Genomic DNA, 18,485 nt, shown 5'->3' on the forward strand with positions numbered 1-18,485 from the left:
TTAATGGAGATGAAACTGGAGCAAAGCCCCTCACCAAAAGAAAAACCACCTTAACTCTCCCACACAGGTCTCAGCAGGTTACACAAATATTAGTCCTATCATCCAAATAAATCTGCCCCACAGCCCAGAGCTCTAGCTCCCCCATCCTCCTGCTGCCTGTGTAGAATGAAACTGCTCCACAAACTTATGAGGACCCAAGGGATGCTGGAGATGACCTAGGAGCAGAAAGTGGGGCCTCTATGCAGAATTCCTTGTGTGGGCCCCTTAATTTACAGCAAGCTTTCAGTACATTCTAGTCTGAAACTGAAGGTTCCTGGAAAGGTCACAGTCCTGGAGAGGATGGGCTAAGGCCACCAGGAACTTTGGTGAGAGTAGGCTTTGGTTGGGGTTTGGGGCATAATTAAAACTCAACAGCTGAGATGGGTTCTTTCTCTCATTTTACAATTGAGAAAATTGAGGCTCAGAATTTAGGGATCGTGCTTAAAATCTTAAACACACTACACAGCACTATGGCCCTTTTAACTCAGCTCTGTCATAACTGTAAATCTCTACATCACTCTGCTCTTTTTAACATCAACAGGCAAGAGACAACCACAGCTCGATACACCTAACAGTAATGCACCTAGGCTTGAGGACTCTATGTCCTGTCCTCTCACTCAGTGACTTCTGGAGACCTCACTACTCAAGACTTGAGTCAAATGTGAAGTAGACATTAAAAGACACCAAGATTTAGACAGTCACTAAAGAAAGATTGCTTGAGTAACTGGGGAAAGGCTGCCTTCTAAGCTGTTTACTACTTTGACCACAAGCGATAGCTTTCCCTCTCTCCATAGTGACCACCTTCTGCTCCCAGGGTCAAAGGCTAGGATCTTCTCCTAATGAATTACCAATGATCCCTACCTTTCTACTGTACACACTAGTGCCTCTTGTGGGCCTGGACATCAGGCCTGCTCATCTTCACCCTCCCTCTACAACTCTAATATCTTCTACACTGTGCTTTTCATACCTGGCTGCCAGCCCGCCTAATTCAGGGAAAGTATAAAGCAAAGAAAACTCCACACAAAACACTAATAAATAAAAAAATCTCAAAGTCCAGCCAGACTTGCTAAATTATCACCTCCTTGGAGTGTTCCAGGGTGTTCTAAAAAATCTTTTAGGCTTAAGAACCACTGAATACCACCTCATATTTTAACAGACAGCATGTGAGGGGGAAAAGGCAGTGCTATCTGATGGAGGCTGAAAAGAGAGAGAGATTGGGAAAGAATGTGTTTTTGTATAGTTATATAATTTCTCCCCCTACAAAACACAGCAGTTTATAAACACATGAACATGTGAATGGAACCTTGTCTGCTATAGCTAACTCTGTCTAGCCATCCAGGCTCTTTTATTTATGTATTTTTTTTTAATGGAGAGATTTTCTAGCCTAATAATTACTTTTGGGGTAAGAGAAAGTCTATTCAAACTGACTTGGAGGAAGGGATATGCAGTTTCATCCTCAGCCAAGTAGGATCAACAACCACCACAAAACCTTTCTTCAGATATCCGTCCTCTTATAAACAAAAGTGTCAGGAAGCCAAGGCAAAGAAAAGGGAAAATGAGCCTCGACCAGGTGCTTTAGTGCAACTCATATCACTCTGAAGCACCCCCCATCATCTCCCACTCTCCCTTCTAAGCTTCAGGTTGGGGAGAAGTGGTAGGGGAGCTGCTCAAAATTCCTTACATCCTCTGTCAACGCCTTCCCAGGGCTAAGGAGCCAGTAAGGGCACCGGAATGCCTCTGGACCACTCCCCAAGTCCTTAACTAGAAGCTGTAGCAGCCCAGGATTGAGGGCGGAGGAAGGTGTGCATGCAAAGATCTTGTGCTTTTGAGGGAGGCTGAAGTGGAGGGACTAGTGAGGTATCCATGTGTTCAGGTCTGGTCCAGCCACTCTGCCTTCTTGGGGGCCTTGCAGGTATGGACATCCACAGTGTTTCTGCACTCCTTGCACCGCACCGCACAGCACCAGTGGAATTTGCATTCACACTGGGTGACACGGGTGACTCGAGTCGTGTCATACCCTCGACCACAGCACATGATTTCACACCCGTCCGTCCCTTTGGATGTCTTGCTGCAGACACGACCTGCAGTGCCTAGGGAACCTGGGTTAAGAAAGAATGAGAACCAAGTTACCTCCTACTTCAAGTTCTTCACATCCTCATGAGAAAGTGATAATCAAGTCCTTTTCCTGAAAAGATGCCCATGAAAAATGCTGGTCATATCCTCACTGCCGTCTGCACCAGCCATCCCACCATCAACTCTCCCTAAAGGCCACTGACTTTTCTTGCAATTTCCTCCCTGCTAGTCCTCATCTCTGTATCTTTTTTTAAAAACTAGCCTTTAAAAATCAGGCCTTTGGACTGGTTCTTCGTGGTTCTGTTATGGCTGACCCAACAAAGCAAAACTAACAGACCCACATTTTTTCAAAATCCTAAGGATAACCAGAACAGGAAACATTACAGGTTGATGCCCTACTATGAACTTAATCTCTCTTTAAAACCAAGGGTGGCATGTGCATTGCATAGCAACCACATCTCTTGATCAACAAAGTCTGAAATAATGGTGCCTTCTTGAAGATGGTGGCCACCCATGCTGCTCTGAACGTGTGCCGCTCTCCATGGTCTTGTCCGTAACTCTTTAAACTGGGCTCCTCAAAGGGTTCAATATGCCTCTCCTGGCTCTTCCATTTCAGAGCTTCAGCTCCTAACTTCCCCCTTCTGGTTATCCTTCACTCAAATTTTAAACATTCAGGGTCTGTTCAATTTCACTTCATCAACCATGGAAGGACTGGTTCAAACTGGTTCTAAGTCCTGCTTGAAAAGTTCCTAATTTGTCAAAGTGAGACTTCAGTACTTTTGTATGTTTTCGTAATAAAAAGTTAAAAAACAAAACACTCTAGCCTATAATTTATCTCTTCCAAGAAGTCTTACCACACTCTGATCCTGCTCCTATTTGTTAGTGTATTTGTCCATAGTTTATATTTTCTTAAGTTGTACTATAAAGGGAAACGTTACAGCATAGTCATTAAAGACATGACCCAGACGTCAGATTGTTTTGGTTCAAATTCCAGTTCTGCCACTTATCCAGGGATCTCTGGTGGCCTCATGGTAAGGAGTTGTGCTGCCAGCTCAGAGACAGGAGGTTTGAATCCACCAGTTGCTTCAAGGAAGAAAGATGGGCAATCTCCTCCCATGCAATTTACAGCCTCAGAAAAGTCACTGGAATGTCAGCTAGAGTCAGTTCTGACTCGGCAGCACATAACATGAGCAGCCACTCATTTGTTGTATGATTTGGCAAGGTAATTAATCTTTCTGGACCTTAGTTTTCTTAATCTGAAGATGGACATAAGAGTAGCATCGAACTCAGCAACTGTTATATCTGTTACTCACTCACTGTGCTTGAGTGGCATGTGAGTCCCATGCCTTCCACAGGGTTTCAGAGACTGTAAATGGCCCGGGAGGAGAACGGTCCATCTTTCTTCTGAGGAGTCCCTGGTGGATTCAAACTGCCAGGGCCATGGTCTTTGGGTTAGCAGTTCAATTCCCTACAGACTACACCACCTGAGTCTGGTATCTATAGTCTCTGTTATGTGAGGAGGTAAAGTGATTAGCATGACTGTCTCGTACAGCGAGAACACTCTCTATTTTTAACATTTTTCCACGTCTCAGGTGGCCTAGTGGCAAGAAGCTGCACTGCAATCCTGAAGGCACATGGTTCAAGGTCCCCAGCAGCTCCATGGGAGAAAGAAGGGCAATGTCCTCCTGTGCGATTAACTGCCTCTGAAAACTCGCCAGAGGGTCAGCTAGGGGTTGGATCTGACTCTATGGTACACAACAACAACTATGTGTTAAACAAGATCTTCTTCACAATACAATATTTATTATAATTAGTACATACAGATTTGAATACCATGGAAACACTTGGGGCAAGAAAACTTGTCCTTTAAAGGAAACAGAGGGGAAATTGAGGGCAGTGTGAATCTTTGTCTGCTTTTGAGGGAAAACAAGAACAAAGCCTTGAGAGCCCCCAAAACCACTACAAAGGGACAAAGTCCAACCTGCAAGCCAGCTGGAACTAGTGTCCCACCCACAGGGCACTGTGTCAGGGAGAGAGGGCTGACCAAGAATCAAACACAGAGAGGACTTTTGAAGAGCCGAGGTGCTGTTACTTCTCTGGTTGGGAATACTCAGGACCTCATTGTGACTGGTTTAAGGAAGAGAGATGCTGCCAAACAGATCATAACATCATGGAATTTTGGAGAGGTGGGCTCTGAGAGAGTAGAGTCCAACTCTCGGCCTTTTAATGAGGACCTAGAGATGGGAATGTAACTAGCCCAGGAGTACAAGAAAGGACATAGGAGAACTGATTTCTATAGCAGTAATCTCTATATTCCACTGGGATACAGGAAGAAAATGCTAGAACTTCTGTATTTATTTTCTATATCATTGACCTAAAATATTTATTTAGCAGGTATGTTTTATAATACACACACACACACACACACACACACATAATTTTAGAGGTACATGCTCAGGGGATTTTTTAATGATAGGAGTTTCGTGTGCTGCAGAGTCAGAACCAACCCATAGCTGACCATCCAGTGGGTTTTTGAGGCACTTGACCACATGGAAGAAGACTGCACATCCTCCTCCCTCAAAGCAACTGGTGGATTCAAACCACATACCTTTGGGATTGCAGTGCAGCTTCTTACCACTAGGCCGCCTATACTGGGAGGCCACCAATCTAGAGTATGGACTGTCTGTGTGCCAGCAAATGTATGAGAACTTCCCTATAGGATTTTCTTGGTTGTAATCTTTACAGAAACAAACTGCAAAGTCTTACCACTCTGCAGTCCTGTTGGGTGAGGTCAAGATACCAACTTCAGTTAGTTAGTACCATCTGGGTTCCTTTTGACCTGAGGCATCCTCCAAGATGTATCATTCTCCTGCCTCTGAGGTCAGGGCCTTCAACCTTGTTTGCCAGAGCCCCTTCTACACTTTGTAGCTGTGCTGCTCATTGTAACAGCCACTAGCAATAAGTCAGTCATTAAAAATTAATTGTTGTTGTTGTTACATGCTGTTGAGTTGTCTGCATCTCATGGTGACCCTATGTACAACATCCCTAAAACCTGCTCTATCCTGTGCCAAACTGTTGTCTCTGACACACTTACCCCCATTACCCCAGTCACTGAATCAATCCATCTCATCAAGGGTCTTCTTCTCCTGCGCTGTCCCTCCACCCTCCCAAGCATGACGTCCCTCTCCAAGGACCCATCCCTCCTAGCAACATGTCCAAAGTATGTCAGACGAAGCCCCAGAATCCTTGCCTCCAAGGATTTGCTTGGTTTAATCCTCTCCAAGATGAATCTGTTTGTTTTCTTGGCAGTCCATGGTACATTCAGTACTCTTCTCCAGCACCACAGCTCAAAGGCATCAACTCTCCTTCTGTCCTCCCTAGTCATTGTCCAACTCTCTGATGCATAACAAGCGATTGTAAAGACCATGGCCTGTATCAGGCGCCCCTTAGCTGTCCCTCTACCCTCCCAAGCATGAAGTCCCTCTCTAAGGATTAGTCCCTCCTTGCAACATGTCCAAAGTATGTCAGACGAAGGAGCAGCCTGGAGCACCCTCTCTAAGATGAAACTGTTTGTTCTTCAAAAAGTCCATGCTATATTCGATACTACTCTTCTCTTTGAGCGCCACAGCTCAAAGGCATCAATTCTCCTTCTGTCATCCCTAGTCATTGTCCAGCTTTCTGATGCCAAGATTATGGCCTGGATCAGGCACACCTTAGTATGCAGACTGACATTGTTGCTCTTCAGTCCTTTGGCGATGTCTCTGAGAGCAGACTTTCCCAATGCAATTCGTCTTTTAATTTCCTGGCTGCTGGTACCAAGAGTTTTGATTGTGGAGCCAAGCAAACTAAAGCTGTCAACAATCTCAATCTCTTCACCATCTATCATGATGCTGCCAATCGGCCCAATGGTGAGGATCTTTGTTTTCTTGATGTTAAGCTTCAATCAATACTGAATTAAAAAATTAATTATGATTTAAAATTTAGTTCCTCATTTGCAGTCACCATAGTTTAAGTAATCAGTGTGGCTAGTGGCTTCTAGTGGCTACTGTCCCAGATTACTATCAGTCTAGAACATTTCACAGAACATTGAATGGAACAATGTTGCTTTGAAGGGGGTACCTAACTCCATATATTTCCTTCTGAGGTGACTCAGACTCTTTATCTTCAGGCCTATTTTGGCTTTTATGAGACCTAATTTTGTGTGTGTGTGTGTGAGAAAAATTTATATTTAGAATTAGCCCGCTGGACTGTTTAGATGATCCCAATTTTGTTGGCAACATCCAAAGCATCATAGTCAGGAGCAAGTCAAACATAGGACTTTTCTCTCCATCAGGCCTAATCAAAGTGTTGACCTTAGCCACACCAATGACATAAAGCTTCTTTACAGCTTGTTTAATTTGGTGCTTGTTCGCCTTGACATCCACAGTGAACACAAGCCTGTTGTTATCTTCTTCATGGCTGACTCAGTGGTCAAGCTTGTTTCTCCTGGGGACGCTCTTCCAGGGGTATTTGGGCTGCCTTTGGAGTCTCGGCATCTTAGGCCGCTGGAAGGTGGATGACGTGCGGATCATCATCTTTTTTTTTCACTCTGGACGCCCTTCAGGACTGCCTTCTTGGCCTTTAATACCTTTGCTTTGGCTTCAGTTTTAGGAGGGGCAGGGGCTTCCTTCTTAGCTTTCAGCACCATCTTCGCAGAAAGGGAGACCTAATTTTATGACGCTGAGAAAAACCAACATGTATGACGCATATTTTGCCCTAACTCCAAAGCTCCTTCCTCAAAGGCATGGAAGCATATGCTAAAGGAACCTGGTAGCATAATGTGAAGTACATTCTTGGCTGCTAAATGAAAGGCCACAGACTAAATTTAGCAGTTACTCCTCAAGGGTAGAATATGCTGGTCTCTTCTAGAAAGATTTACAGTGTTAGAAACTTTATGGGTAAATTCTACTCTATCCGATAGGGTCTCTATGAGTTTAAATCAACTTGATGACAATGAATTTGGTTTGAGTTTTAGCACAGCCTAATAGCTCAGATGTTATGTAATTGCTTCCAAGCTTCTAGAGAGGAATAACCTCTGTAGTATGTATGTGACAGGAAATCCCTAATAGAAGCAGAAGGGTTCCCCCTTCTCTAAACCCTCAGAAGGGTTCAGTCATTATATGCTGACTCACTCTCTCACTGTTCAACAGGTTTCTAAGGCTATAAATGGTGACGAGAGACTGCCCATCTTCCTTCTGAAGAGTTGTTAGTGGATTCAAACCATGAGAAATGAGCAGCTTTGAATTAAGAGGGCAATTTGCTATGGGCTTCACTACTTGAACTCCTTCTCTACTCCCAGCAGCCTTCAAAGCACACAAATGACTTTCTTTGTTACTGGGTGGAGCCCGAACCTGTTTCTGTGTCCAGTTTTGTTTCAAGCCACTTTACTCTCCAGGAATGACAGCCATGGTAAAAACAAACAGCACTGAAAACAGCTGGGGCTTCTGGCTCCTCCTCATCTAATCCCTGACTGCTGAGTCTGCAGAAAAAAAGCTTGTAGTCTCACAGCAGTAGCTAAGGAAGAAACTCATTTGGTTGCATTACATGTCATTCCTAGTTCAACCTATCTGAACTTGAAATATCATCAGGATAGCAACTTCCACGCTTCTGGGGAATACACTGTCTTGCATCCCAAGAATTCCACCATCAACATCCAAACAACCATGTGCTGCTTTCTGCCATTTGCTCGCAGGTCTCCGCTTTTCTTTCTTCCCCAAGCCCCATTTCAGAATCTTCAGTGGTAACCGGCTGGATAAAGCCTTCTCAAGGCCATTCATGGTCTATTCCCAAACTCTTTATTTTCTGGCTTTAATTTCCCTTACCTGAAACCTTCACTCAGACTGAGTTGCTCTCCCTCTCTCTGGACCAAGTCATGTGCTTCCCCACCTACCACTCTGTCATGTGCGGACTGTCCGCCTGTTCTGCTCTCTAGCTGCCAGATAAACGCGACACTACAAGGAGTAACCTAAATTCCTCACTTTCAAATAAACTTTTCTTGATTTCTCAGGTGTCTAGATATCTTTTTTTTCCCCTGCAGCTAAGTTTGTCTAACTGTTACTCAATCTCTCTGCCTCTCTCTCTGCTAGATTGTAAAGATCCACTAAATATATATACTATATCTCAGATGATCCTGGGGAATAAAAGATTGATATACGGCTTTAAGTCTCAAGGAGCTGAGTATTTCTCTCCAAAGCTTGAGGAATGTACAAAAATCTCATTACTAGTTTTTGTTTTTCTTGTGTGTACCATCAAATCGGATCTGACCGGCACAGGAGGAGACTGCCCCTCCTTCCCCAACGGAGTATCTGGTAGATTTGAACTGTGCGCCTTCAGGATTGCAGCGCAGTTTTTTGCCACTAGGCCATCAGAGCTCCTCATTACTAGTTTTCAGGAGGGTTGGGGAGAGACTGATTCATCCCCTCCCATCCTTTTTCCTAACTCTAGAGACTGAATGAACCATGATTAACCAGACCTGGGGCTCAGTGTCCCTGCCTGCTTCCTCTACTCACCTGCAGCCTTGTCCAAGACACAGTAGTCTGGGGAGTTGTCAAAGTAGACAAGGTCCGTCCGTGTAGCACGGCGATAGCCTTGGCGGGCTGCTGTGAAGTTGGCACCATCTTGAGTGGCGGTCACCTGCACAGCACCATCATAGCGTCGTCTCAGGTAGTCCCCGGTGCGGCGGAAGTCCGAGAGTGCACGCCAGCAGGTCCGCAGGGTGCAGGAGCCACTCACACCATGGCACTTACACTCCAGCTTCAGAAACCGTCTCACAGCCTGAAGGGAGAAGGAAGGGAAGGGCAGCCAGTTAGGGCACTTAGTCATGGGAGAACTGAAGCCTGTGTGCCCTGACATCTAGGACAGATGTTCCTGGCTGACTGTGGCTGCTTGTTCTCTCTAACAAGATCCTGTCTAGTCTTCCTGCGCTGGCTCAAGAACTTCTTCCAGAAACCTTCCTGAAAAGGAACAATGCTTTCCTTTCCATGCTCGCCTGTATGAACTTTAAGGCCGTAGGATTCTGTTCAGGATTGTAGGATGTCCGAACATCTACCAGGTGCCACAGCAGGTACATTTGTAGCTTGCCGTTTCCCAGCTCAGTCCCCAGGACCTGGAAGGGTTTCACTTCCTGGTGAACTGACTAGTACAAACTCTTAATCCTCCTCAGTGTTTATCAACACAGCAATCCTCCTTATCTCTCCTTTTTGTCTCTGCCAAGACTCTACACCTAACTGAACCTGGGCACTTTCAAGTTCCCTTGCATTTAGATCTCCTGTCCCAGAATGCTGGGTCTCTTGGAAGTGAACCAGAAGCCTTCAGCTCTTCCATCTTTAGTTAGTCCATGGTCACACGTACTGGTCACCCCCAGTAAATGAGCATACATACACAGATACGAGTACTGACCGTGCGACCACAGCGGTTGTTATGTAAGTTCATCAGGGCCCGAGCATCTTTAAGCCTCTTCTCCTTGGCATCTACAAAGGCCTTGGCAAAGCGGACACCATAGTGGATGTTGTCACTGCAGCCACCCCAGTCAAAGTCCCCACGTTGGTCACGGTGTCGGCCACGGGTGTAGGGGTCACAGCTGCACACACTCAATTCACCCTGGCTACAGGCACGAGTGATAGCATGGACCACCCCTGCTGATGAGATGGCATACACAAATGCTGCCTCCCGGCTGCCTAGAGAGAGAAAGGCAGAGGTGTGTTTCAGGAAAGAGGCCTTGGCCAGTCTCCTTCAGTCCACACATCTCTGACTTCAGACCCCCTCTTCTTTCTCAGAGCCACCTCTAATACCTCCTTTATGCAAAGTGTCCTCTTCCAAGCCCTTCTGCAGAATATCTGACCTCTTCCTCTCATCTGGCACTGCTCTCTCTCCGCTTACCTGAATCGCTGACCTCTTGGGCTGACTTAAAACCTTGCTTCCTTCCCAACTCCAGGGTCCATCCTTAAAAGTTTCATGGTGAATCATCTCTTCCCACTAACTACCAACTCTGGCTGAGGTAAACCTTCCACCGTCCATGTTGCAAGCCTTTTCAGGCCCATTCTGCTGGACAGTTCCCCTACAGTAAAGACCCCAACCCAAAGGTCGGCCCATGTGAAGAGACACATACATTCCCCTGCCTGCTTCCTTGCCTCTCTGCTCTTGAGGACTAATGAATCATCACCCCGGTACCCCTGGCATCTCTAGATTTCCAATTCCTTCTCTTCCTCTGAGTTTACTGTCTGTCTCTGCTTCGCCTTTTTTGCTGAACTAGGGCCAGACCACGGACTCTCCAAATATTTACATATCACCTTTCTGTTTATCCCTTGTTCCAATTACTGTAGTGTTGGGAGTGTTGGGTTGAGGGTGGTGAGAGTGGTGGTAAGAGTTTGTCTCCGTCCTCCTCAGCCTCAGAGAGCATGGAAGGTCCTTGCTGGGGGAGGGAGAAAGGGAGCAGACTAGAAGAGCTAGGAAAGGCTTTGTCTCTTCAACTCAGAACACTTGGATTTAGAGAGGCCCTGCCTATATAGTTAAAGTACTCTGCCAACAATCATCTTTCTTAAATGTGAAGTAGTGTGTGTCTAGTGGGGAGTGGGTCATGTCTACTCTTGTCAGGTACCACCCTAAACACGAAAGAAAGGAGGTGGGGCGGGGTGTAGGAGACCCCTACTTCTGAGCATGACACGTCCAAAGACTGTGTGGTCCCGGTCCAGCGTAGTACAGTTCCAGCGGTGGTGGCGGAACTGGTGCTGACACTCTCGGATCCATTCTCGGGCGCCCTCACCCACTGAGCGCATGATGTCTGGGTAACGCTGGCACAGCTGCCGCTGCCGGCTCACCAGACCAGGAATATTGTCGCAGATCACTCGGGCTCCCAGGGCCCCAATATACCTGCAGGGAGAAGACAGGCTTGTGAGATCACCCTGGCCCTTCTTTTCTGCAAAGGACGAGGGAGAGGAGAGGCTTGGCATCCTGACCCTTCAGAGATTCCTTCCCCTGCCCCAACCCACACTCCCTGCGGCTGGTGGTTGGAACCACCCTCCACAAGCTCTGGAGAAACAGGGCGTTAGAGAAATAATAGATGAGTGACCTCTCACTATCACCATGTCTCCAGCTTTATAAAGGCCAAAGTGACACACACTCCCAGGACACATCCACAGGAGTTATGGGCTTGACACATACCCCATTGCCTGTCTATTTAATAAACTTTAAAAGCCTCATGGAAAAAGAAACTAAGAAAATCAGGGTCTGGAACACCATTCTTAAAACAAGCCCTTGAGATGGCATATCCTGCATGGTCAGTCAATGAAGACACACGGTTTAGACCTGAAAAGGGGGAGAAAAGACAGAGGGCCCTGTGGAAAGAGACCTAGTGGGCCATTTTGAGGAACTCTTTACAACACTACTCTGAGCCATGCAGTTGTAAACCTTCATTTCTGATCCTGAAATCTGAGTAAGACGACCCCAGCCCCTACTCCCCTCCCTATAGTTTTTTATTTCTAGAACCTTTCACATAAGACTAACAGATACCTCTGATACCTCCTTACTCCAAGTGTTTATTAAAGTCACCCACCCACCACAATCCGTGTCCTATAGAGCCCTGGCAGAGGCTCACAGGCCCATAGAGTAGAGGACTGTTGCTGTGGAAAACCAACATAAGGTAACAGGGTAATTATCCCCAGACTTGAGATTCTGATCTGCCCTGTATGCGTAAGAATGAGGGTATGCTATGAAAAGATAGGTAAGTTGCTAAAGTCACTCTCAAATTCTCAAGACAATATGTTCTCTTCACTTTGGACTGTCCACCACAAGCATCAGGAAGAAAATTCCAGGGAGAGAACAGTGCCCATTGTCCTTTCTCCCATGAAGGCCACCAAACAAGATCTGACCCCTTCACCTATTTTTTCCAGTTCAACCACCAAGCTCCCTATTCTCACTCCTGGTCCAGTTGCTACCCAGAGCACCTTCCTGACTTGGTGGGAATTCTCTCCTCAGGCCTGAAGCCTATCACAGGGATGCTTTTATCCTCTTTTCTGAACAGGTGGGGGCTGAGGAGGGCAGTCTCTGGTACAGACAGAAAAGGTTTGATCTGGGCTATGAATGAGTCTGTGGTTTGGAAGTGGTTCCACAACAGGCCTAGAAGTGGGTGAGGAGAAGGGAAGGTGGTCAGTGGTGGGGAGGGGGAAAAGCTGGCCTGGCCTGGACTCTGTGCCCCCTCTGCATTCCCACAGCCAGTCCTCACCCACAGACTGGATCACCACTGATGACACCGACTCAAACAAACACAAGGAAAGCTGATGCTTGCCTCTTGGGGAACTCGGTGGGGCTGATGGGGCCCATCTGTCCCGGGGGAGGGCCTGTGCTAGCAAATCCCATGGAATCAGCGTCCCCAGCACTGTCCATCAGGGCAACAGCTTCCAGGAACAAACAAAATAAACACCAGGCTGGGCCTGGCCGGGCCGGAAAGGGCCGCCTGACGCACACTGGTGTCCCACCCACTGCTGCGGTGCTTTGTTTGGAGAATCAGGACCGTTGGAGTTGGAGCTCGTCCCTGTCTCACCACCACTGTTCTGCTTTCCCACTTCAGTGCTGAAATACTGTCTAAGGCAATGGGTGTTTGTTTTGGTTTGGGTTTTTTCTTTCTTTTTTTTTTTACTGGGTCTTGAGAAGGGGAGGGGTGGTGGTGGTGGTGGTGGATGGGAGACCAGTAATCCAGCCCTTATGAGACAGTCTGGAGTGGGACAGGCCAAACTCTGGCAAATAGTCCTTCCTGTGGTCTAACTTCAATCCATTCTGCTGCAGCCCACACTGGTCCTTCTTGTTACATCCTCACTGAGCGTGGGAACATCTGTTTAGTATCTATGATAGGAACATTATTAAGTTTCTCTACTACCACCCTTGTCCTTCCTAACTAGGACTGCAGAGCCTGGCCCTTGCTGCTGACCAGGCAGATCTTGCATTTAAAGCAGGGAGGGTGGTGGCCTCTGGAAGCTGGGCCTTCTCGGTTCAGCTCATGCCTGCAAAATGCCTACCATGTGCCGAGCACTGAGTCTGGCTGGAAGGGACAAGGATGTTTACGGCATCCGCCAGCTCAGCCTGGTAAAGTGGACCAGATGTCCTTGACTCTAGCTTTGTTTTCCCCAAGAGTCTTCACTTATTTGAGATTCCTGTCCTGTATAGCCCATTTCAACTACTTTTGACCAATTCACATCCCTAACTTTGACAGAGTGATTCATACCCTACTCTAGCCCCTTGCTACCCAAACTATGGTTTGCAGAACAGCATCATCATCTGAGAATATTCTGGAAATGTAGAGCATTAGTCGCCATCCCAGGCCTACTGAGTCAGAATCTGCATTTTAATAAGATTCTCCAGATAATTCGGTCACACTGCTCCATAAAGACCTGGGATTTTTATCTGTTTATTCTCTATAATATCCTCAGTACATACTTGCAAAATATGTAGTAGTACTCAATTACTATTTGTTGGATAAACACTGATTCACCCACAACTCCTTTTTGCACCTAGCCAGTCATAAACACAATTTCAATTATAGCTTTATTCTTTGTTGACACTGCAGCCTATTTGCAGACTTTTTTTTTTAGGTAAGGCTTCAAACTGGTTCACTCTGGTTCAATTAGTCTTTCCAATTAGCTCATTCTAGTCTTACCAACTCTCCACTCCCTGCTGAAAATCTGCATTTCCACCCCAGATATACTGAATCAAATGCCCAGAGCTATGACATCTTATATGTATATATAACAATCCCCTGGGGATGTAGACTGACTCAGTATATCTGGGGTAGAAATGCAAATTCTCAACAGGGATAAAGGTGGGTAAAACCAGAATGAACTAGTTGGGAACCTCAAGTACCTTGGCACAGTTCTTATCACTAAGCTATCACAGCTCCTTAATGAGGCAGGGAACCTCCTCCCCGCTGCCCCCACCCCCCCACCAACCCCCCACTGTCCCTTCTATGTTTTTACAGCTCCTCAGGTAACTTAGTGGTAGAGAGTTGCACTGCCAACCCAAAGGTACAAAGTTTGAATCTACCAGCCACTCCATGGGAGAAAGATGGGCAATCTCCTCCCATGTAATTTACTGGCTGAACTATACATAACAAAAGTGTGGGCTCTGCACAGGCATAAAACTTACTACCCTCCTTGAATCTCCTTAATACTTCAGCATTAGAATAATGCTTTATAGTTCACATTTTTGCTGCACAAAAATCTTCTGGGAAAGATCTCCATTTTAGAGGTGAAGGAGGTGAATTTCAGGGAAGTAAAATTATTTATTCGAAAATGTCCATTGGTGTCCACTAGTCTAAGGGGAAGAGAACCAGAATGAATTACGGCCATCTGACTCCAAAGTTCAAGGTCATTTTTATTCTAGAAGGCACAAGGCTTAACAACGAATAGACCAATCTGATTTGCTTCAAAATTGGTACGATCTTAACTAAGTTTCTTAACACCCTCTCCATTTCTCAACTTTCCTCATGAAAGTGAAATGGGGATATTAGTACCCACTTCACTGGATTGGAGCTCGGAAACCTAGTCTGGAAGGAGTGTGCTAACTTAAAAGCCATACCTCTCTGATGGTTCAAATCCATCAGTGGCTCCACAAGAGAAAAATGGGCAATTTCTGGTGTGATTTACAACTTCCAAACACCTGCTGGAGGGTCAGCCCAGTTCCGACTCAGTGAATAGAGTTTTCACTGGATTCCTTTGGCAATTGAAACAGACGATGCTTATAAAGTACTTAGCCAGGCACTTAGTAAAATCCAAACTACTTGCCATTAGGTGAGTTCCAATTCATGGAAGGGTGTATTAAACGGTAGCTACTGTTGGCCAGGACGGCACAGGACAGGAGTACAGATCTGTGGTTCATAGGGTCACTATGAGTTGTTCTCAACTCGACGGCACCTAACAACATTGTTGGCAGGAGTAATATTAATGTTATTATGTCACTGTGTCCTTCTCCCTTCGTGAGTCTACTTGTACAGTACCTGCACTTACAACTCATCGCAACAAGATGGACACAGTGGCTGTAACTATGGACTTCCACGCGGCTTCATGAAGGTGGAGTAGTGTTTATTCCGTTGTACATAGGATTGCTATGAGCCGGAGCCAATCCAAAAGCCCCTTAAAAAAGCAATTTGTGGCTTCCTACATCTAACCCTGGTGCACATGACAAACCTACTGATTCTGACTTATGGTGATCCTCTGTTGGCTTTCTTTTCTCTCCTCCCCCCCTTTTTTAAATGTAGCACATTATATTCCGTCACATAGGTTACCTTCACCTAACATTTTTGGGATAAAAATATGGGATGTTTCATGAACCTGCATGTCATCCATGCACAGGGGCCATGCTGCCATGCTAATCTTCTCTGTATCATTCCAATTTAATATAGGTGCTGCTGAAGCAAGCACTCTGTTGGTTTTCTGAGGCTGTAAATCTTTCCAGAAGGAGACTACATATCTTTCTCCCACAAAGCCGCTAGTGGTCTCAAATCACCAGCATTTTGGTTATCAGTTCAGAATGTAATGCACCATGCTTATGTCCAGGATTTTTGTGCACCTGACAGACATATCTTATTTCTTTTTTGTTTTATTTGTTGGGGGTTTTTGGTCACAGGCTAAGAAGAGACCATTTGTCTCCTTCAGTTAGGGTGGGAGCAAGGAGGGAGTGGATGGAGAGGAAGGGAAAGAATTCTATGAGATTATGTGGAAAATAAGACTATTTATCTGGTGACAGTGATGACCTCCAGCTCCATAATGGAAGAGGGACACACCCCAGCAGGCATCTCTTCCATGGACTGTCCAGAACAGCAATCTTGCTGAGGTTTGTTCCTTAAGGGAAAGAAAGAACCACATGGGAGGCCTAACTACCTTTAGAAAGCATCTTTCCATCTTGTGCCAGAAGTGATGACCACTAGGCAGTCAGTTGGGGCCCCTGTTGCTCTGACAGGTGTGGAACAAGGGGACTGCAATAACTCGGCACCATGCCTCATCCAGCCATGACTCCCTCTGTGCATCACACACCCCTCTCCCCAGCAATTCCACCTAGGACTTTTCCCAAAATCCTTAAAATGAACCATGTTGGGGGAGGGCAGTGAAAGGAAGAGGAGGAGTAGCTGAGGGAAGGAAGAGGTGCTAGCAAGAACTCCAGTTGAGTCTTTAGGAACCAGGATGCTCAAATTACCAGAGTGACATTTCTTCACCTAACTGGGTCCCTAAGACTCCCTCCCGCACCACCGGTAAGGAGCAGTCAAGAAGCCCTGAAGCACACTGTCATCTGGACAAGGATTCCTGGAGATGCAAGTCATCAGCCAAATCAAGCTCTTTAAGGTAAAAGAGAGGCTTTAATCTCACCCTGAACTTTGAAAACCTCTCCTTGTCCCCTTTCTTCCCTTTCCCTTTCTAAAGGAAGGAATGTTTCAAGCCAGATGTAAGATATAGGCCACTCTGCTCCCCCATCCAGAACCCCCCTCCTTGCCTTCCCCTAAACTGCAGAGATAAAAAAGATCCAAAAGAGAGATTTTTCTGAAACAGGAAAACAGGGGTGGGGTGGGGGATGGGGGTTGGGAATGGAGCAAGAAGCATCTTGAAATGATAGGAATCTGCAGCCCAAGCTCCTTGGCCCCTCAGCCAGCTACCCCTTACCCTTCGAGCCAAGATTCCAAGTCAAGAGGAGAAAAGCCACAGGGTGCAAGGGGGAGAAGAGAGCACATTAAGTGGGGTGGGGTGGGTGTTGTGGGGACTGCACAGGAGGAAGAGCATAGCTGGGAAAGAAAGTGGAGGCAATGAATGCATGGGTAGAGGAGCAATAAACCCATCTCAAAGGCCAGTTTAGGGGGTAGAAAGAAAAGCTGAGAAGACAGTCCACTCAGTCCAATGCCCCAACCCCTCCCACCATCTCTTTTAGGGGAAATGGGGTGGAAAGGAGCAAAGCTTGTTTGTTCTGAGGACATGGGTGCCATCCAGGACTAGTGGAACACTCAGATGGACATGAGGGGGATTATGTTCAGAAAAGAGCAGACATCCAGTGGACTTCTAATGCCTTTTTCCTCCTCTGCCTTCTTGTGACACGTCGGGTACTAAGGCCTGCAATAAATTTGAGGAAAGAGTCTCAAAGCTTGGGCCTCCAGAAACCTCTCCGTTTGTCAAAGAGGAGAAGGGAGGTAGGTTCTCTGGGGAAGAATTAAAAAAGGAGGAGACGTCAAGGTTTGAAGGGACATCCTCAAGTAGAGGTTGGACACAAATGTTTAGATTATGCAAACCCAAGTGTTCTGTTTGTTTTAATTGTAGGAGTTAAGCGAGTAGTTTTTGTCTCAATGTCTTTTTTTTTTTTTTTTCGGTCTCAATTTCTAAATATCACGCTGGAAGGTTGTGCCTCATCAGTGTCTTCCGTTTTTATCTTTATCAGGTAGAGAAACCGGCCTCCTTCTCCACCTTCCAAGAAAAGTGACTTTAGGCGATCAGGGCATATCTATCAGAGGGGCTGAGTGGAACCGTAACTGCAGGCCCTAGAATAGTGATAACATAGGTTCTTTGAATCGGTCCTGGAAAGAAATTCCAAGAGGTGACCTCTGCGTTAGGTGGGGGCACAACATATGGAAACCTAGGGAGCAGCGACCAGAACATGTCTGTCCTTGCTCTTCCTCGCTAGGAGGGAAAGGCACGAAGCCCTTGAAAATTCTGAGTAAACTGTCCAGGCCTTGTGCCTGGACCATCACGCTACCCGGTCTTTTCTAACTCAGGCAAAGTGGCAGTCTGGTCCCCAGGGAATAGTGTACAAGGAGACGTATATTCCTTCCAGGACCCGGTGATTCACTCCTCCCCCGCCTCAAGAGCCCCACTCACCACCAGGACGTGTCCACAGGGGCCGGCAGCGTCAGCAGCAGCAGCAGCAGAAGGCAGGCAAGACCTAGGCGGGAGGGTGCCCGGCAGCCGTCGGGGGGCGCGGGGACAGGGGCGCGGGCACGCCGAAGGGGGCACTGCGCGGCTTCCTCCGCACCACCCGGTCTCAGCATAGCTCCCTATAGACTCTCCCTCCGCGCGGCCCGGGGTGGGGGGCGTGGACTGGGGGTACTCAGGCTGTCCCTATCTCACCTCCCTGGGAGGCCATGGGGCTTGCCAGTAGCTGGGAATCTAGAGGGACGTGGAGTCCAGGAGCCAGGACTCAAGAAGCGGTGTCCTGAAACTGACGTCGGCGTGGCGAGCCCGGGTCGGGGCGCGCTGCCCCGGGCGCGGGGTGCCGAGTGAGGGCGTCAGTGGCGCGGAGTAGAGCGGCGGACCGGGTGTGCGGACAGCCCCTCCGGCCGCGGGCTCTCATTGGACGGCGCGGGGCGGGGCCGA

The 18,485-nt window shown here is 47.0% G+C and overlaps 1 protein-coding gene across 1 annotated transcript; it reads right to left on the minus strand.

The window, feature by feature from the left end:
• Positions 1-1,870: 1,870 nt before the first annotated feature.
• Positions 1,871-18,176, minus strand: WNT2B (wingless-type MMTV integration site family, member 2B). The gene is made up of 5 exons (XM_006895716.1): positions 17,991-18,176; positions 10,799-11,019; positions 9,550-9,827; positions 8,661-8,925; positions 1,871-2,138 (listed from the first exon to the last, which is right to left on the minus strand). The coding sequence occupies exons 1-5, from the start codon at positions 18,158-18,160 to the stop codon at positions 1,909-1,911; spliced, it is 1,164 nt and encodes a 387-aa protein (XP_006895778.1). The 5' UTR covers positions 18,161-18,176; the 3' UTR covers positions 1,871-1,908.
• Between the last annotated feature and the right edge of the window lie 309 nt (positions 18,177-18,485).

Source organism: Elephantulus edwardii, unplaced genomic scaffold (genome assembly GCF_000299155.1).
Source record: "Elephantulus edwardii isolate Elephantulus edwardi_28Jun2011 unplaced genomic scaffold, EleEdw1.0 scaffold00174, whole genome shotgun sequence".
Taxonomy (NCBI): Eukaryota; Metazoa; Chordata; class Mammalia; order Macroscelidea; family Macroscelididae; genus Elephantulus; species Elephantulus edwardii.

Coding starts and splice junctions, on each gene's coding strand:
- WNT2B (XM_006895716.1), bottom strand. CDS start 18,160: ATGCTGAGACCGGGTGGTGCGGAGGAAGCCGCGCAGTGCCCCCTTCGG. Junction 9,828..10,798: donor TGGACGTGTCATGCTCAGAA/GTAGGGGTCTCC, acceptor TTCTCTCTCTAG/GCAGCCGGGAGGCAGCATTT. Junction 8,926..9,549: donor ACAACCGCTGTGGTCGCACG/GTCAGTACTCGT, acceptor TTCTCCCTTCAG/GCTGTGAGACGGTTTCTGAA.